Source organism: Camelina sativa, chromosome 6 (assembly GCF_030686135.1).
Source record: "Camelina sativa cultivar CO46 ecotype springtype chromosome 6, ASM3068613v1".
In the NCBI taxonomy this organism is placed as follows: Eukaryota; Viridiplantae; Streptophyta; class Magnoliopsida; order Brassicales; family Brassicaceae; genus Camelina; species Camelina sativa.
In genome coordinates, this window is record NC_141885.1 from 12,760,854 (window position 1) to 12,781,589 (window position 20,736).

The 20,736-nt window shown below is 35.4% G+C and overlaps 3 protein-coding genes and 2 non-coding genes across 7 annotated transcripts; 4 read left to right on the plus strand and 1 right to left on the minus strand.

Annotated features, from left to right (window-relative positions):
* Positions 1-76: 76 nt before the first annotated feature.
* On the plus strand, positions 77-295 carry LOC147942503 (small nucleolar RNA U3). The gene has a single exon (XR_015560645.1). It is a non-coding gene; the product is annotated as a small nucleolar RNA U3 (small nucleolar RNA).
* Positions 296-1,088: 793 nt separating this feature from the next.
* LOC147942504 (U5 spliceosomal RNA) lies at positions 1,089-1,208 on the plus strand. Its single transcript, XR_015560592.1, has one exon. It is a non-coding gene; the product is annotated as a U5 spliceosomal RNA (small nuclear RNA).
* Positions 1,209-1,360: 152 nt separating this feature from the next.
* Positions 1,361-2,479, minus strand: LOC104790720 (putative phytosulfokines 6). Its single transcript, XM_010516497.2, has 3 exons — positions 2,262-2,479; positions 2,100-2,164; positions 1,361-1,673 (listed from the first exon to the last, which is right to left on the minus strand). Exons 1-3 carry the CDS (start codon positions 2,335-2,337, stop codon positions 1,563-1,565), a joined length of 252 nt encoding a protein of 83 aa, XP_010514799.1. The 5' UTR covers positions 2,338-2,479; the 3' UTR covers positions 1,361-1,562.
* Positions 2,480-6,331: 3,852 nt separating this feature from the next.
* On the plus strand, positions 6,332-8,375 carry LOC104790721 (histone deacetylase HDT1). The gene is made up of 9 exons (XM_010516498.3): positions 6,332-6,472; positions 6,790-6,860; positions 6,958-7,172; positions 7,288-7,307; positions 7,387-7,443; positions 7,526-7,587; positions 7,747-7,900; positions 7,992-8,064; positions 8,162-8,375. The coding sequence occupies exons 1-9, from the start codon at positions 6,460-6,462 to the stop codon at positions 8,223-8,225; spliced, it is 729 nt and encodes a 242-aa protein (XP_010514800.1). The 5' UTR covers positions 6,332-6,459; the 3' UTR covers positions 8,226-8,375.
* Positions 8,376-9,817: 1,442 nt separating this feature from the next.
* On the plus strand, positions 9,818-14,796 carry LOC147942505 (uncharacterized). Of its 3 annotated transcripts, none has more exons than XM_087452941.1 (6): positions 9,818-10,297; positions 10,382-10,853; positions 10,948-11,072; positions 11,142-11,223; positions 11,305-11,413; positions 14,451-14,796. In XM_087452941.1, exons 2-6 carry the CDS (start codon positions 10,846-10,848, stop codon positions 14,640-14,642), a joined length of 516 nt encoding a protein of 171 aa, XP_087309067.1. In that variant the 5' UTR covers positions 9,818-10,297; positions 10,382-10,845; the 3' UTR covers positions 14,643-14,796. The 3 variants fall into 3 exon arrangements, with proteins under 3 accessions (XP_087309067.1, XP_087309068.1, XP_087309069.1); XM_087452942.1 differs by lacking the exon at positions 14,451-14,796 and adding an exon at positions 13,250-13,459 and having other exon boundaries at positions 9,835-10,297; XM_087452943.1 differs by having other exon boundaries at positions 9,868-10,297; positions 14,352-14,796.
* The last annotated feature ends 5,940 nt before the right edge of the window (positions 14,797-20,736 follow it).

Here is a 20,736-nt window from a genome sequence, read left to right on the forward strand (position 1 = left end):
AGTACAAACATCCCACATCGCTCATCTAAGAAAAATACTTGTTGTATATATAACTTTTGAGAGAGCAACTTTGGTCACGACCTTACTTGAACAGGATCTGTTCTATAGGCTTGTACCTCTGTTTCCTTGATTTCTAAGGAGACAGGCCCTTCACCCTGGTTGATGAACCATGACCGTGCGATCAGAGCGTGATTAACGGCCACGATTTGTCCTCGGACGCATCCGGTGCTGTAGAGGATCGTTACTCGGCTCGGTTCTACCTTGCCGGGGTGGTCGCACGGTGGTCTGACAGGTTCCTTTTTTTTTGTTCCCTCACAGTTTCTAATGAACATGAGCTGCTCGACGAAGTGACCAACAGAGGTAGAAATTTTTCCATTTCTCGAAATCTCTATAGTAGTTCATTCAGTGTTTCATTTTTAGTCACTGGCACTTGAAACTGTAAATTTTTTAAGAATAAAATAGTTTGAAAATAGATATCATACTTGTTAAGATCATGCTAGCTACAGCAATTTAAATTGTTACGGACAATGATAACAACCAAACCATACTCGTGAATATCTTTCATGACTGATTGGAATTGGACGTAAAAGCTATAAGGAATAACCCAAATTCAAAGATTTATTAGCGTTTACTTCACTTGTGTGTTGGAGCAGCTCCATTGATGCGAGAACATTCACTTTTAACTTTTAAGAAGAGGGAAGAACGGATCGAGCTGAAATATTTTTGGCCAACATTTCGCATCCATAGCCGAAAACTTCTTGCAGCACATTGGTCCAACATTTTCAAACTTTCCTGTGAAAATTGATTTGTGGATTTCCACATTCTTATGTAATAACAGCAAAAAGAGTAATATACTTATTTTCTTCAGCATTTCTAATGTTTTGAAGTAGAAAACGATTATATTTTTCCATTTTTGTTCGATTGTCTCTCAACCTAGCATTACGATATGAGCATCTCGATTATAGCTTATCGAACATGGGAATGGGAACTAACTAACTAATTTGCTATTATCCCACATCGGTATCAAGACTCATGAACAGTAAGTAAACTGTAGTATAAATAATGACCCAAGAACTGGTTTGAAAGACACACGGAGCAGTGAAGACAAACCGAACTATTCTTTCGCCTTTTACTAAAGAATACCGTGTCTTCTCTGTGCTAAGCGGCGTACGCCTATTTTTGGAAGGGTTTGTTTACTAATAAACCCTCTATCAGTTCTTTAGTTTTTAAATATTTACAGTAGTGGTCAGAAAAAAGAAACAGAGGTGTTTGTTACCAAGCATTTGTTGTTAATTCAGACTCTCATCTCAGAAACTTGATAATTGTCGAATTGAAAACCTAGAACAAAGCAACAAACCAATTAATTAAACAATTTTACCTAGTGTTTTTTTAAATCTTCATTAGAGCTGATAAAACAAACTCAGCTAGGAAATTAAAAACAAAAAAATTGGTTTCTTGGAGCTGTTCTGTCACATAGGACTCATATACAATACTTATTATTATATATCTAAGTAACATCAACACAAAAACATTACATATATGTAGGCAAATTAATTATAATGTTAGTGCTTATGGTGCTGTGTGTAAATGTAGTCTAAGTGAGCTTCCGTCATCATCCTTCTCTTTAAACATTCTTCATCTCCTTCTCCACAATAATTCATCCCCATCAGTTTCTATTTTTATAAAAGACAAAAAAAAAACTCACAGGTTAAGGTTCTCCATATACTAACCACTTTAATTTAAGTTTACCAAAAAAAATAAAAAAGAACTTTAATTTCTATTATTTTGCAATTATGAGATACTTTTTCGTACAATTAGGACGAAATACAAATTAAATACACCGCTGAGTTCCTCATACTATCTTTAATTACATGTTAAGTTAGTGAAATTTGGTTTCTTTCAAGTTTTCGGGTTTAGGAACAGTAAAACATTAATACGATTTATTATTAGGAAAAATAAAATAAAAAAATCAAGTTTCAAAATTTTTCGTGGCTATACATATGTATATTTTAGGTGGTTATATATGGTTTTAGGCCAAAAAAAAAAAAAGTTAGCAAACTGTCAATTTATCTTAGGGATAAAAAATTAGATGGACTTACATTAAATGAGTCTTCTTCAACCGATGTAGCTGAGACTACTGGATTCAGCTCTGGATTCTCTTTTCCTGAATGTATATTAAGATTGAGAGTTTAAGGAAGATGATTTGGTATTACTGATAATAAAAACTTTAAGGAACTTAATCATTACTTTATTCAACATACCTCTTCGAATCGCAGACGAACTTGTTGATAAAATGAGGAAGAGAACACACAAAACAAGGCACAAGGTTTGCTTCATGTTCTTCGGCTGAGAGAGAAAGAGAAAGTAAGAAGTTTGTGACAGACATATACCAATATATATACACCGAGTCGATCTGAGATTCCTTTTTTTAATATATTTTTTCTTACTTTGGTTAAGTTTTTTCTTCTTCTTTTGGTTCAATATCTCAAATTTGAATCAAACTATTAACTTAAGTGGGGACTTAACAAATGTCGTCAAATGCCAAATTATGTCCTCGACACTGATTATAATGTATACAAATCACATAATATTGTATTGAAATTGTAAAATGTTAATGAGATAGTATGATTTTAAGTTGATTAATATGAGCCATATATAAAATTAAGGGGGACAAGGAAATCTTTTGTAATTCGGGTGAGTGCCAAGTTTCACTAAATAATTGAAAAAGTGTGGTCCAACCAAAGTCTTAGACATACTAATGCTAAAGTCTTGCCTGTTCTGTCAGAGTTTTTCCAATCTAAGTCAACTCTTCCGACATTGTTTGACAGCTGTTTCCCATCCCTCTTCCCATTCTCTGTTCAACCTTTTTTGTTTTGTTTTTTCTTTTCCTTTTCTATATTTTGCTTTATAATTATTATATTATTTTAAATATTTATCAGATTTAAACACTAGTTACATTATTAGATGATATTAAGTCTTAATAAATTAATAATAAATATTTGTTTTGAAGATGGTAAGTTAACAACAAATTCGAAGAAAAATATGTTTTCATATGTAGTGTAAAATATAACTTTAATAAAATGGTGGAACGTTGGCAGGTAATTCGTAGCATTGAATAAGCAATTAAAACCATAACAAACAACTATAACGAAAGTTGTCAAAAAAAAAAAAAAGACAACTATATAACGAAAAAAAAAACTATAAATATACTAACAAATAACAAAAGTTGTGGACGGAATTGCATAACACATGTAAGCAAAACTAGCAAAACCTACGTAAGTGGCAACACTGCGACTGTCCTTTAATGCTACATAGTCACTCTCCCTCTTTGAACAAAAATAAAAATAAAAAGTCACTCTCCCTCTCTACACCATTTATTCTGTTTTTATGTCGATGTCATACCAGTACCTATAAAATAAATGTAAATGCAAACTAAAAAAAGTTGACATATCTAAACAATAAGTACACTTTGATGACGAATTCAACGAAAAAAATACACACCACGTTTAATTGGTAGTACAAACAACATACCATTTTGATTGGGAAAAATCTTATATTTTGATTGGTGTCAAACAATGGGGATGAGGTTTTAGGTACCATCTCCACCAAAGAATCTAAGGAGAGCACATAAATTAAAATGAAGTTTTTAAGTTGAATTGCTTCAATGATAAAATCTCAATCCAAAAATATATTTTGCATACTAGTCTGAATATTAAATTATTAACAATAGTTAGCTTTGATGGTATGAAGATTATATATATTTTTAAAACATACATTAAAAATATTACCTTCAATATTAATTAATTAATAAAACAGTGCATAAGAAAATAAACAAGTTAAGCACAATTCTCAAAATACCACTAACATGAGTTTTTGTTTCAAAAATATCATCATTTTTCTTTTTGTGAAAAATACCACAAAAAGACATTTTTCCATAAAAACTAAAAAACTAAAATTAAACTTTAAACCTTCAAAATTAAATCCTAAACCGTACAAACTAATTAAAATTTAAACCTTAAACTTAAATCCAAAATTTTAAATTATAAATCCTTAAAAGTTATTTTTAGTGATAGTGGTATTTTTGGACTAAAATATTTGTAACTGTATTACAAAACAAGAATAGTGATAATACTTTTCAAATAAAAACTTAATTAATTTAGTTCAAAAAAAAAAAATTAACTTAGTATTTTAGAGTATTTCTTGAAAATTAAAATCAATATAGTTAGAGTTTCGTCTATTCGTCTAATTGGATACTCCATGACTTGTGCACACTAAACAATGACTTGATAACATGCAAGTTTTCGGGAATTGCTAACTTTGGTACAACGTATATGCGTACCACTAAAAAAGTCATAAAAGTTCTATCGAATGACTGCATAGATCTATAAAACTTACTTTGATCCATATTCTATCAAGAAGGATGGATCATAATTTGATGTATACGTTATAGGCATGATTATATAAACTCACATATTTTGGGACACTCACTTACTACGCCTTGAGGAGACAAACCCTAACCCAAAGCTTTATCTCTTTAGCAACGACAAGGACAAGACACCACTTACTTCTATGGAATCTTTATCACAAAAAAAAAACTCTTTTATAACCTTTACACCTATATAATTACAGAAACAAACACTATAGCAGGTGAGTGGAATCTGCTCACAAGTCACACCGATACTTAATAATACTACATACAAAATATAATTGTAACAGTCATTCACATGTGAAATGAGAATGTATTCTAAACTGATACACTGAGTAAAGTTAACTGAAGATATAGAAAAAAATTGGTATTTTCTTTGAACCTAAGAATTTGCATGGATAAGAATCCTTTCTCTGTTAAGAATCAAGAGTTATTCCTTATTCCCCTTACCTTACCTTTTTGTTGTTAGCTATTGAAGTCTTCTCTACCGTTTTCTTTCACTCCTGATCAGTTTACAACTAGGAGAATTAATTATCACTCAATGGAAGTGTTATGTTGTTGTAGTATATAAAGAATAAAATGGATGAGTTTGTCAGCTGGTCAGGTCTCATTTCAGGCAGCGTCTAGACTCTCTCTTAACTTGAGCGTCTCAAGTTTCAGTTTCCTTATTGGTTCTCTCCCCAAGTAAGGTATTAGAATCATCCTATAATGTATTGATTAGCTTCTTGACATTGTCTTTCATATTCCCACAAGGTTGCATCAAGAAAAAGAAGATAAAATCCATGTACTCGCTTCTTTCTTAGGTTAGGCGATATTGAGAACTACTTGGGCAGCAAAGGTTCTCTTGATTTACAGCATTGTGGAACACGGAACACCTCTCTCTAGCTACATCTTCACTCACTCTGCTCCGATCCATTTCAAAAGTTTAAGAACTTGTAATTCTGTTTATGTACCAACAGTGGTTTCAATATTATATGAGATGCAAACAGAAGCGAGTTCCTTGGAAATAACTTTGACTGTTTCCTCAAATCGTTGGCTTCTGAACAAGCGGGGAAAACCATGCACTTGATGGGTGCTACAAGAGGAGGGAAACAGAACACATATCAACTGTTCATCCCCTGCTGTGCTTGGCCTTGTGCTGAAACAATGCTCACAGAAACAATATATAATCCGACCAATCCCAAATGATGGTTCAATCACTAACGGAGTGATCACTCTTTTGTGATTGACGCCATGTTCTTCTTGATGCTCACGTTTTTGTTGAGAGTACACACGTAAAACTGCTCCGCTTCCCCTTTTGGATTCCAGAGTTGCTTTCATCGACTAACAAAACATTAAGACAACAGATGAAAATGTTGAGAATACCTTTACTTCTTTAGGTTCTGCAATTCCTATACATAATGAATGTATTACGGAGACACAATAGAAAATAGTCCTTTAAATAAGATTGAGACAAACACATCCAATCTATCAAGCAAAGCAATCGAAAATTTCTATAGGCGTGACCAAGTCGACGCTTAACAAAAGAAAGCAATCGAAAAACATTCGTTTTGAGAGAACGCGGACGACGTTCCCCTGAGCTTCGTCAGAGGATGATTAACCCGATAACGATTTACGAAGAGTCTCCTCTGTTTGAATTTTGATCGAACCAAACGGTTAACCGTCTTTTTCCACTTTTAAGAACCATTCTCAACCGAATTCAACTGAATTTCACGAAATTTTACCAAAATTCTCTGCACTAACCGGCCAAACCAGACATAGTTATTCTACGAAAAACAAATTAATCGAACCAATAACCGAACCGATTTAAACCAAATTTTATTCGGTGACTCTTTAACTGAAAAAACCAGATCCCCGGTTCGGTTCGAAGTCGCGGAAACAAGAACCCTAAAGAAAGACCAAAGCACTTAAAACTCTCTCCGTTATAAATAGTCTTCTCTCAGAACCCTTTCTTCTCCTTCTCCCAATTTTAGCTGTCATAAACCCTAAAAAATCCTATCTTTTTCCACACTTTTCAACCTCGATTCTTAGCTATGGAGTTCTGGGGTAAGAATCTTCTCTCTCTTGAGTCGTTTAATCAGTGATTTGTATCTCAGTTGTTTTTTCTAAAACCTCTTTAGGATAATCTGTTTTTGAGCTCTCTTGTGGCTGTAGCTTAATCTAGGCTTTTTAAGTTGAAATATTGATTGGAGAATGAATATATTGTAATAGGAAATGGTATGGTATGGAATAACTTAAAGCTGTTTTTGGATACTCATTTTGATTTTCTCCATAAAGCTGTTTTTGGATACTCATTTTGATTTTCTCCATAAAGCTGTTTTTGGATACTCATTTTGATTTTTGTTTGTAAATGATGTAATCAGGTATTGAAGTTAAACCAGGAAAGCCAGTTAAAGTGACTCCTGAAGAAGACACACTTATCCACGTTTCTCAGGTTTAGTATCAAATGTAACAGTTAGATTTGATTCTGAGAGTTTTTGAGGTTCATTGTAACAATCTTGGAACTTTCTTTGTTTTGTGTGTGTGTGTAGGTATCACTTGGAGAATGTAAAAACAAGAAGGAAGAGTTTGTGTCTGTACATGTAAAGGTTGGTAACCAGAAACTTGTCATGGGAAACCTTTCAACTGAGAACATCCCTCAGCTTTTCTGCGATTTGGTATTCGAGAAAGAGTTTGAGCTTTCTCACAACTGGGGAAAAGGAAGTCTCTACTTTGTTGGATACACATCTCCCAACATTGCAGATAAATATCCTTTGATGATGTTTTTTATTGGAACTTTTGTGTTTGGTTTAGATAGTTTCTCTATTGATTTGTGTTTCCATGGTGATTTCCTTAACTCTTAATCGATTGTGTGTTTTCACTGATGGAGAAGACTTTTCTGGTGAGTCTCACTTTTGATTCACTTTCTGATTGTGATATATGCTTGGTTGTTAATGAGTCATTATATCTTGATTTGACAGATTCAGAGGAAGAAGAGGAAGAGCTTGAAGAAGTCCCTGCCACCATTACCGCTAATGGTACTTATACTAGGCAGAGACTACTACTTGCTGTCTTGATTTGTTTTCTTGATACTTGGTAAATAATGACTTTCATTTACAGGGAATGCAAAACCAAAGGCCAAGCCTGCACAAGTGACAAAGAATGCAAAGCCAGCTGATGGAGTGAGTTTGCTATAGCTTTCTGTGATTTGTCTCTTTGTTTTACTACAGTAATATGTATAGCTTTCTGTTTGAATTGTCTCTTTTGTTGAGTGAGGAGATGAGACATGTTTTTTTTCAAGAAATTTTTAGTGATACATTCTTGTGTCATGATTCTTGCAGATGGTTGTTGATGCTGATGAGGATTCAGAGGAAGAAGAGGAGACACCTACACCTAAGAAGCCTGTATCAAGCAAGAAGAGAGCAAATGAAGAAGCCCCTAAAACACCTGTGTCATCAAAGAAGGCGAAAGTAGCAGTTACTCCTCAGAAAACAGGTAGAGATACAAACAACCATTCTTTTACATTAGTCACTTAATTTGGGAAACATAAGTAGTGATTTGAACCTACCTATTTTCTTTGGCACAGATGAGAAGAAGAAGGGTGGAAAAAACCAGAGCCCAAAGTCAGCCAGTCAAGTCTCCTGTGGTTCATGCAAGAAGTGAGCCTCTCTCACTCTCTTTATCCAACTCTCTCTTCTCTCTGCTTATATTTATGCGTGTGATAACATTTTCTAATTGGCTGATCTTTAATGGCAGGACGTTCAACTCAGGTAATGCACTTGAGTCTCACAACAAGGCGAAGCACGCTGCTGCCAAGTGAAGTGGTTTCTTAGAGAGCTTATCAACCAAACTCCTCTGTTTTGGGTTTTTGAGTAGGATCATTATGATATCTATGATATTTTGCTTCTAGTCTTTATGAAACCTCCGGATTTTCTCATCTTTATTGGATAACAAGTTTTGATTCAAGAAAGCCAGTTGGAGTCTAATCACTAGTACGGTAGTACCTATTATAAATGAATTAAAGATTAAATTTTGTTCATTTCACACTAACTAAACCGGAACACACTAATTTTTAGGAACCGGTTGAGCCGGTTGAATCAGGTCAACAAAAAAAAGGAAACTATTCTTTAATTTAGAAATTATTAGCTTTTCTTTAGTAGAATAGGCAAATTTCCTTTTTCAGCAGTTATAGTGTTATACTAAGAGCTTATATGTACTTTCATCATCTGATCACCAAAAAAGGTTTTTGTTTTGAAGTTCTTCTACTTACAAACACACTCACAATTCCAACAATGTCTCCTTTATCTACACTTTCTTCAAAGATTTCACAACTGTCTTCAAAGATTTCACAACTTTCTTCTTTGTTTAAAACGATGAAACAAGTAGGATTTAGTCGCAGATTGATTCCGTCCGAGGCAGACTTCATCAAACTCGCGATCAAATACGATCTTATCCTTGCTGCAACGCTGTTTTCACTATGGATGGTGGTACTTGGTCAAACAGGAATACCTAAGATGATGATCAAGTGCTTTTCTTTTTGCTTAGGTGGACACTCTCAGAATCATATATGCATCATTCGACCCTACTTTGTCGTCGGGCGGTAAGACCATTGATATCAAAAGGATTGACAAAGAGATGGCTATGTTATGTGGTTTCTTGGCTTTGGTCTTGTTGCTCATGAACCTGTTCGGATTCTTCGGGGGAGTTTTGTGTCTACTTGTTTCTCCTCCGTTTTTCTTCTTGGTTCAACAATTCATCAAGCGAAGAAACGTTACAGAATCTTGAGATTAGATTTCTTGGAGATGAAGATTCAAACCACACGGATTGGTCTTAGGGTTGAATTGTTTGGATTTTCAGGTATTGCGTTGAGTAATCTCAAGACTAGATAAAACCTTGGTTTTAGGGTTTAATCGTTTGGTGGTGATCTTTTGTAGTCTTTTTTTTTTTTTTTTTTTTTCATCTGTTGTAATTACTTTGCTTTTCCAATTGTAGTTTGTTCCAATTTGTAGTTTTCACTACTCCATGTTTATCAGAGAGTTTGATCAGTTGAAGGCAAAAAGCAAAATACAGATTTTTGCAAGCTTTTTTTTTGTATACTCTGTATGATAAATTATTACTACTAATAAAAGGGACATTTTGAGCTCTCTGAGAGTGTACACCTAAGCAAAAAGAAAAACCTTATCTAGAAGCCACCTCAGCAGCTCTCAAATCTAATTCCTCTATGTGTTCAATTTCTCTTTACGAATGCCAAAGAAATTTTAAAAAACATAATAATTAAATACCAACTACAACTAATTGTGCTTCCACGACCAAATTAAAAAGAAAAAAAAACCTACCCACTCACTCTCGAATGAGATATATCGGGCTTTTAGGTCCACTTAAATTTAGTGGGCTTATGCACACATTACATTTACGATTACACAGTTTTTACAATCATCATCAATTCATCATCATCCAAAACTGTTCCTCTTCTTCTCAACGTAAGCCCGACTTTGAGCAATTAACAACCACCATCTCAAATCTATTCAGCTTCCTACAGCCTGCACTGAAAACCGCCGTTTCCATTAAAAATACTTCATTGCCCACTCTCCTTACACATAAATGACCATTATAATTCCATTATTATCTTCACTTCCCATACCCTATAAAACTACCACCGCCGTAATGAAACCATCACCACCACAACTTTGTGAAACCACCTTCAAAACCAGCCATGGCATCAGCATTTATCTCCATCCCTGCCGGTAAAAAAAAAACATAACATTCAACACCCTTGAAGGCACTTTCTGCAAAGAAGAAGTTATATTCAGGTTAATCCACTTCTGGGAGGCTCGCAATCACACTAGAGGCAACCTTCTCATTGGCCTAGAACTATTACTCATAGATGAAAAGGTAAGTAACGAAATCTCTATGTCCTTACGCACATCTACCATATTTTTTAAAAAACCATTTGCTAATTACCGCAATTCCCACCAGGCAACAACAATCCAAGCCTTCATACCTGCAAACAGAATAAGTCGCTGTAAAGACTCCCTCAAAGCTAATTCAGTCTACACCATCAACAGATTCCTCATCAGCCCGTGCAAGAAACTTTTCAAAGTTTCCGATCACAAATACGGCATATCTTTCTCCAATCAAACAGAATTGCAAGAAGTTACCAAAGGAGACCACAAAATTGCTTCTCCAAAATTTAGGCTTCGACCTTTCAATGATTTTGCTGCCATCGTTGACTGAAACACTTTCTCTTCTTAAACTTATTTTCAATTGTATCATTTAAACAACTAATTCTTAATCTGATTGTTATATGTTGTTTAAATTGTAGATGTCATAGGCCAAATTCGTCTCATCACTGGGGACAACTTACAAGACATTACTACAAATGCTGAAGCACCAAGAACTGCCAACGGGAAGCTAAGGAAAGAATCTTCTTTCACCTCCTTATGAAAGAGTACGGTCTCACATACTTTCACATACTTTGATTTGTGTAAATGATGTTGATCAAATAATTCCCAACTGGCTATTTACAAGCTACTACTTAACAGTGGCGAAACAATTCGTATTTACCTCTGGGATATCATTGCTGCAAATTTCCGTTCAAGATGGAATGCCAGTCAGTCAAAACCAAATGTTCTACTCCTCACCACTGCCAATGCAAAATTTTTGGGAGGTACACAATATATATCATACTTCTAAACTACCAAAAAAAACCAACTAACTTACACCATCCTCTACGTAGGTGCTGTCACACTTAGCTCAACATATGCTTCTCGCGTCTTCTTCGACACCGACATAGATGAAACCTCAGAGTTTATAACATGGTATGTTTACACTTACTCTTACAATTTCTCACATCACACATTCATCCACTACTTTTGAAAAAAAAACTTCCCAATCATCAGGTTAAGTGAACAAGATGCAGCTTTTGGAAGCTCATCCACCGCCGTAACCAAGCTTGAAACATTGAGTATAAATGAGCTTAATGAGTTTATCGAAAATGAAATCCCACAGGTACCTACTAAACTCTCCCATAACTTTGCTTCCTCACTTCACGTTCACTTCAAATTCCTCTAACAAAAAAAAAACAGAAAATCAACTTTCTATGCTCCGTCACCATCATCAAGATACTAGGCGAATCTAGCTGGAATTATGTTTCTTTATTTGTTATTGCAAAACTAGGCCTCATGTTTCTAAAATTTTAAAATTTGATCTCAATTTTTAAATTTATCTATAAAATCCATAAAGAAAAGTTGTGGTGTTTTGGGTCCCAAATTTTACAGGATAGGCCTTGAGTTTGTCCTTTGTTTTTAGTTTGTTTTTGTAAATTTTGACTTCGCTATTATAATCTTTCTTTGGTTTTTAGACTGTCTCTTCTGTAGTGACTTTTTGATGAGAATAGTTTCACAAATTGAAAAAAGAAAAGTTACGAACCGGGTCTAATTCAAGCCCTGCAGTAGAAAAGCCAATATGTATTGCGCTTAAACCGACACCAAAACCGATACGTGAAGCTTCCTTTTAATAAACCGTCGATTAAAACTTATCAAGGGCTACGATCTCTTAATGATCTCTTTATATTTATATTAGTATATTTGCAGCAGTTTTTGCTCAAAAATACTATTTGGAAAGTTTTTACATTTAATATCAATGTTTATATTCATATGGTTAGTTAATTCTCTCTACTATCCTTATAACCAAACAGAATTAAAATATTTTAAATATTCATATATATAATTTTATTTTCCTATCATATTTTTTTTATTTTAAAATTAAAATATAGTGAATCGTCATATAATGCATAAAGTTAATAAAAATGTATATTTTTCCTGCATATATTGTGATTTGAATTTTTTAAAACGAACATATATTACTCAATTAATATAAAAAGTGTGTGTTCAACATACATATTGTAACGTCCGCGAACCAAAACTCTGCGTTTTGGGGGTGGGTGTCGATCGACACTCATGTCGTGTCGGTCGACACCACTTATTTCTGGTTTGACCAGATTGATTTAATTATCGATTTGGACCTGTTTGGTTTAGGAAAAACCATTAACCGGGATATTTAAGTAAGAAAACGACCTAGGTCGTGTTTTATTTTTTGTCTTGGTTGCCGTTTGTTGTTTTTGAGAGAGAAAGAGGAGAAAACAGTTTCTAAGAGTTCTTGTGAGAGTTTGTGAGATTTGAAGGCATTTTTGGAGAGATCTTGCTGGGAGAGTGAAGATCCATGGCTAGGAACGTGGTGGGAAGGTTTCTGTGGTGGTAGCTTCGTCCTTTGGACTTAGATCTCTTTGTTGGCTAAGGTGAGTGCATGACCATGGCTTATCTAAGCTAAGATCTCTGTCTCTGTGATATTGTGTGTTGTTTGGTTGTTTGTTTTGGTTGTTTGTGAGTTTTTTCGTAGCTCCTGAGGCTTGGATTCATTCCTGGGATTGTGTGGGACGAAGAGGAGAAGTTTGGAGGTGAGATTCGGAGGTTCTGTTCGAAGGAAATCACTGCTCGACAGTGGTGTCGGTCTACACTAACGCGAGGACGGCTCGGGAACTTAGCGAGTGTCGGTCGACACCGTTAGGGTTTCGGGGGTGTCGAGCAGGTGTCGGTCGACACCCAAGTGGTGTTGGTCGACACCAGATATCCAGTGTTGGTTGACACCTTCTGGTATCGGTCGACACGATTCTGACAGTAACCGGATCGTGTCGGGTCACTTGTTCATGTTCCTGGTTTGTTTTATTGTTGTTGTTTGTGGCATGAGAGATCTTATTGCTTGTGTGTATAGCCCAGTAGATGGGAGGATTGCCTCACTGAGTATTTATCAAATACTCATGCATCTCAATTTGTGTTTGTGATGCAGGTAAAGACAAAGTGTGATCGTGGAATCAAGGCAATGAAGAGGAAGATGTTCTAGGGACTCGATTGGATGTTGTCTGGCGTTGCTAGGTTGCCTAGAGTTGGTCTTTAGAACTTGCTACGTTGTCGGTTCCTTATTTTCCTGTTGTTGACATTGAAATGGTTAAGATTGGATATTGGTTATTCTATATTGAATTATTATTGGTTATTTTAATTGGTATTGTTATTCTGCTGTTGTTTTGTGATTGTGGTTAGGTGGCTAGGGGATATGGGACCACTAGTCGTAGTTAATTATTATTATTATTATTTAAAAAAAACGGGTCAGATCGTTTCACATATATAGTAAATTTACCGTATATAGTAAATTATAGAATTTTAAGAAGTTTTTAATTTATAAGTGATATATCTAAACTTAATAAAAAGTTTAAAATTATGATATATTTAAACATTAAATTTTCAAAATAACACAAACAAGTTATATTACATGACGAGTTATAAGACATTACATGATTGAATTGATAATACTAAAAAATGAAATATCTTACTTCAATAAGGGTTAAATCCTTATTTTACTATTTTAACAACATCAATATAAAATATCTCGAATCAAACTGATTTAATTAAGATTGTATTAAACAAAAATTGTTGTTCGATATACCACGAATTATATACTAAATCACTAAAATTAACAAAAAATTACATTAGCAAAATTAGTATTAAAATAATACATTAACAAAAAATATCAAAACAAAACTTGCCCCGCCGTATACCGCATGTCATAATCTAGTATATATAATAAAAACGTAGGCGTTTTCATTTCCTGATTTGGTTTTAACTCATCTTTCTTCTCTGTCAAGAACGATGAAGCAAGTAGGATTTAGTCACAGATTGATTCCGTCGGACAAAGATTTCATAAAATTCGTGATCAAATACGACTTTATCCTTGTTGCAACGCTGATTTCACTGCGGTATATGGTACTTGGTCGAACCGGAAAACTTGAGATGATCGGTTTATACAACTTTGTTTGAGTTATCCAAAGTAACTTTCCGTCATTCCGTGAGACGATGGGTCTTTTCGCTAAGATCATATTTGCTTTTCTGTGTAGACCTTTTTGCTATAAATATGCATCGTTTGACGCTGTTTTGTCGGGCGATAAGACCGTTGATATCAAAAGAACTGACAAAGAGATAGCTATGTTATGTAGTTTCTTGGCTTTGGCCTGTTTTCTCATGAGCCAGTTGGGATTCTTCTATGGAGTTTTATGTTTACCTGTTTCTCCTCCGTTTCTCTTCTTGGTTCAACAATTCCTCAAGTTAAGAAGAAACGTAAAGGGATCTCAAGATTAGATTGCTTGGAGATGAAGCTACAAAGATTGGGTTTTAGGTTTTTTTTTTAGGGTTTGAATTGTTTAGTGGTGATTTATTACTTTTCAGGTGTTGTAATTATTGCCATTGAGTATTCTCAAAATTATTTTGCTTAGATATGAAGGTTTAAGTCTGGATACTTGTGTTTTTTTTTCTTTCAATTAGAATATATAATCGTTTGGTGGATGAGTTATTTTAGTTTTCGTATTGTAATTATTGCTACAAGTTTGCCACTAAGTTTGGTTTTTGCGTTTCCAGTTCAGAGTTTGTTTCAAAAAATCATGGAACCATAGATTTTACTAGTCCCATCCACGTAAACTATAAGATAGTTTGATCAGTATAATTAGAGACCGCACGAACTTGATCCAGCCCGGTGGTCTCGAGTCTTGACTATATATATTTTAAGTCTAAATCGAATTATACTTATGAAAAGTGAGATTAGCTATGGTGAAAATAAAACAAAGCACGTCTTTGCCTAAGTAAAATAATTAAAGCCTTTTATATTTGAAATGGCAAACGAGTACATTAACTTTAAACCCTTTTATTGGTAGTAAGTTTTTGCAGTTCATGCAAAGCTTGGCTGTGCCACTAATTTCGAGAACGTTATCTCATGTTTTCCCATCCCTTGTTCTACTCACTGACGATATGTGGTCCCGACTCTTAGTACCATACTTCAATCTTTTGACACAATTCTCTATCAGCTTCACAAGTTTCGACAATTATCTTCTTAAACTCCATATAGGCAAACATGAACATTTTACTGAACCATTGTACCATACCATCCTAATAAAGACACAATTTGGTTCAGATCACACAAATTGAACCAGAACGCAAGAAGATTGGGTATTAACCGGTTGATCCGGGTCAAATCAGGTCATAAAGATGTTAAAACAAATGGGCTTAGAAAAGTCGTAAACGTTGCATGCCCTTAAACCGACACCAAAAAGCAAGATAAAAACCACAAAACTTGCTAGATTGTTTTGCTTATGGGTTTGTCAACAAAAATAAATTTGTTCTATCTCCAAATCAATATCTTGTTCAAGATTTCGTCTGTTGAACAACGTACGAGATGAAGCAAGTGGGATTGACTCGCAGATGGATAGCTTCGGACGCAGCTTTCAACAAATTCTCGATCATATTCAACGTTCTCGTTATCGCAACGCTGGTTTTTCTGAGGATGACATGGAGAGAATCTGAGTTCGTCATGGCAGGTATGTATCAAAGTGGAAGTACTCGCTGGATTATAAATGACGCACTTATGCTTGGCGATCCAGCGATAAGGATTGAGAAAGAGTTAGCTGTATTTTATGGTTTCTTGACTCTGGCCTTTTACCTCATGAACCTGTTCGGATTCCTCTGGGGGGTTTTATTGCTACCAGTTTCTCCTCCGAGTCTTATTCTCTTGGTTCTTCGATTCGCCAAGTTCAGAAACGTAAAAGAATCTCAAGATTAGATTGCTTGGAGATGAAGATTCCAATCTGTATATGGTTATTACCTTTAGATTGTTAGGTTTGTAGTCTTTTGTGGGTTTTCTTCTTTCTATTAGGTGTTGTAACAAATGCTACGAATAATCTCAAGATTTATTAGATTGCTTGGAGATGAAGGTTCAAATTTGGGTTTTAGGTTTTTTTAAGTTGAATCTTTCGGTGATGATTTTTTTCCTTGTAATTACTGCTAGTACTACGTACTAGTTTGCTTTCGCTTTCGGAATTCTGAGTTTGTTCCAAAAATAATAGACTGAAACTATAGATTTTACAGTTCTCCATGTTATTGGAGAACCTTTGTTTGTTTTTTTTTTTTTTTTTTTACTTTGTACGTATATAAAATATACTGAATATATAGAAGCTATGTATGTTCTCGTATGAATCTCATCGTCTCAGAAAATAAAATAGGTAAAAAGCTCGGTCGTGTATAATTAATACTCGATTTCAAGATGCCTCGGTTACATTTGTATGGTAAGATGGAAAATCACCAAACACGAGTGCTAATGGAAGAGGCCATCAGTGTATTAGATTCTTTTCTGATTATCATCACACCATCATTATCATCACCAAACCAAAAATATAACTCATCATTATCATCACACCATCTTTTATGATTTCAGATTATACATAACCAAAAATAAATAAAATATTGAACCAAAATCCTAAACGTTATTGGAAACACATATATTAAACCAAAATCCTAAACCTAATTAATAAAGCCTAAAACGTTACGCTTAATGAAACCGACTTCAAAACAAACTCGCCGATTCATATATATATATACGATTTGCGTTCTGATCTTTATCTTCAGTTTCTTCAAGGTAATTCTCGCATTTGTCTCCTTTCTTAAGAAACGATGAAGCTAGACGTGGGATATAGTAACAGATTAATAGCATCCGAAGCAGATTTCAACAACTTGGCGATCATAGACAACATTCTCATAGTTGCAACGCTGATTGCTCTGTGGATGATAGGAGAGCCTGTGGATTACGAGAACTTTGAGATATCGAAAGCGAGTTTCCGTGAGACAGTGAGGATTTTGGCTATACTGATGGCAACCTTATATTACGCGGTATCTGTTCATGTTCTATTTGCCTTGGTTATCGGGGTTCTTGGGAGGAGTTTTGTGTCTGCTTGTTTCACCTCCGTTTCTCTTTTTGGTTCAACAATTGGCCAAGTTCAGAAACGTTAAAGAATCTCAAGATTAGATTGCTTGGAGATGAAGCTACTACAAGAATCTCATATATAATATTTAGGTTTTTTTTTTCAGGCTATAATTGTTTGGTGGTGGCTTTTAGGTTTTTTTTTTTTTGTCTTATTTCTTCAGGTGTTGTGATGTGATCATGAGACCATCCAAGATGACGGTTGAGTCTTGCTCAACACGAACGAAGTCAAAGATCAATTCTTCCAGCCAAACAACTATTTGGGATACATTCTTACCTCATTTGCAGCATATCTCGAAGTGGAATCAGTCCACTCAGAGTTCAGATGAATGAGTTATTCATTTTACAAATCAGGTGAACTCATGGCTACGCGATTTGGACCTACGAGCATTCAACGGAGGATTCCGACCTATTCCGAAGGATTCAAGGTATGAAACAAACTGTTCTGGAATCTTGATCCATCCTAGAATCACTGAGCATTGGAAGCACATTAAAAGCAGTTCATACTTGAAAGATATGGATATTTCAAATCAGTGGATCTGCCCCAGTCCCAGTTTCGCGTCTGAGCCAAATATCGTGTTACACAGACTAACTCAGCATCAATTTTGACACGAAATCGGTTGGAGGATGTTAATGGATCTCTAATGTTTCCAACAAGCCCAAGAACACAAGATCTGGCCAACAAACCACAAAGTTACGCTTCATTTGCCAAAGGAGGTCAACCTAGTTCTTCACATGAAGAATTTTAGGTCCAGTTGGTTTAGGTGCTTCCAGAATTATGTTTGATAATCAGGAGGTGTTTCTACTAAGCCCAATGTGAAGAAATGGTACAACCCATGTTGTTTCTCATCAGCAAGTTGGACCAAAGAGTCAAAGAGAGAAAATATCAAGGAAACCCTTAATGGGTCAGTTCAAGAGTTTATGGCCAAAGAGAGCATGGGATATACTATTGGGGATAATACCTATGGTGTCCAGCCCACTTTGAGCCTAATTCAAGTCCAAGAAAGCCCAAAATAATCACTTTATGTTGTGGTCAAAGAGGGATGACGAAAATGGAATTCAACTCACCTTGGGAAGGACACCTTGGGAAGACAAACTTCAAAGAGTTGAATCTTCATTCAACTATCTATCTTTATTGTGTTTTAGTTTCAAGAATAATACTTGGCTTTGTGACCAAGTTTTCTATCTCTATATAAACTCATGTAATCTCAATTGAGAATAATCAACTAATTTTCCTTTTCATTTTAAGAGTCTATCTCTTTGTTCTTTGTCTAGAACATTTCTTTGTTTATTGGTGTGTAATATCCAAGCAACAACCTCCTTTTGTTGGACTAGTGTGTCATATCTAGCAGTGATTGGAGTTGGGAATATCAGCAGCCTTCCACAACTGCTGTGCGACCCCTCAATCCATCAAATCTCCCTTGTTTCACCTTGCACCTTGGCGAGTTTCTCAAATTTTAGTCCGGCTGAGTGATCCTCAAATTTTGGGCGTATCAAGTGGTATCAGAGCCACTCAACCGGTACTTGTCTGTTCATCTTCTCATCTATCTATTTTTTCATCTTCTATATTTTTCTTTCTTTCATCTTCTCTCAAAAAAAAAAAAAAGAACAGGAAAAAAGGAAAAAAAAAAAGAAAAAAAGAAAAGAAAAAGAAACAACAAAAAAAAACAACAAAAAAAAAAGAGGCAAACAAAAAAAAAAGCAAAAAAAAAAAGCAAAAAAAAAAGAAAAGAAAATGTATAATGATCGTCGAGATTGTGGGATCATCGAAGACGGAGGGCTTGGCATTCCAAATTTACAATTTCAAGCACTTATGGGAGATATGCGAAGGTCATGGAAGGTTGAGATGAATGCCATCTACAAGAGGTTGGATGAAGTTCAAGCGGACGCACAACCGAGACGACCACAAATGTTGCATCATAGAAGAGAAATAGATCAACCTAGAGTAGCAAGGGCTGATGATTACTACAATAGTCAATCCTCAAGAGGGAGCCACTTGAGACCAAGAAGTGCTAGAGAAGCAAGAGGAAGAGTGGATGCTAACATAGGTATTTTGAAGTTGAAGATTCCTAACTTTCAAGGCAAGAACGACCCAGATTCATATCTTGAGTGGGAGAAAAAGATTGAGTCAATTTTTAGTTGTCAAAACTATTGCGAGATGAAGAAGGTACGAGTTGTAGCCACTGGATTTTGTGATTATGCTATTACTTGGTGGGATCAATTGGTGGTAAGCAGGAGGAGAAATGGAGAACATCCCATTGAGACTTGGGCAGAATTGAAGTCTATGTTAAGGAAGCGATTTGTTCCCCACCATCACCATGACCAACTGATGGAGCGTCTACTGTCACGCAAAGTTACCAACGAGAAAGGATGTCTCTTGTTTCTAAGGAAGAGCAAGTTGTATTTAATTTGTTACCATCACCAAAGGATCATAAGCAGCTGCTGGTTCAGAAGAATCTGTTGGAAATAACAAATTCACTGAGTGAGCAAACGGAAGCCGACGAACCAGATCACAAAGAAGTCAACAAACATCAAAGTGAGGAAACCACAAAGGAAGGTCTCACGGAATGGAGTACACTTCTGTCTCAGGGTCAACAATATGGACTCATATATTCTCTTGAAGAGAAGCCACCATAATCACTTCATTACTCTCTAACCCATGGCCTTACAGTTTCGAGGACGAAACTTTTTCAAGAGGAGGGGTATGATGTGATCATGAGACCATCCAAGACGACGCTTGAGTCTTGCTCAACACGAACGAAATCAAAGATCAATTCTTCCAGCCAAACGACTATTTGGGATACATTCTTACCTCATTTGCAGCATATCTCGAAGTGGAATAAGTCCAATCAGAGTTCAAATGAAGGAGTTATTCATTTTACAAATCAGGTGAACTCATGACTACGCGATTTGGACCTACGAGCATTCAACGGAGGATTCCGACCAAGTCCGAAGGATTCAAGGTATGAAACAAACTGTTCTGGAATCTTGATCCATCCTAGAATCACTGAGAATTGTAAGCACATTAAAAGCAGTTCATACTTGAAAGATATGGATATTTCAAATCAGTGGATCTGCCCCAGTCCCAGTTTCGCGTCTGAGCCAAATATCGTGTTACACAGACTAACTCAGCATCAATTTCGACACAAAATCGGTTGGAGGATATTAATGGATCTCTTATGTTTCCAACAAGCCCAAGAACACAAGATCTGGCCAACAAACCACAAAGTTACGCTTCATTTGCCAAAGGAGGTCAACCTAGTTCTTCACATGAAGAATTTTAGGTCCAGTTGGTTTAGTGATATAGGATCAAGATTTGCAGATCCTACAAGGATGGACTGATGGAGAATCACCAACTGGCCGTACGGCACTCTTTGGGGATTCCGACGAGATGGTCGATGAACAAAGATAACAATGGATCGTTAGATGCCACACAACTGATGGATTGAAGCTGTGATAAGTCTGGATGCTCGAGAACA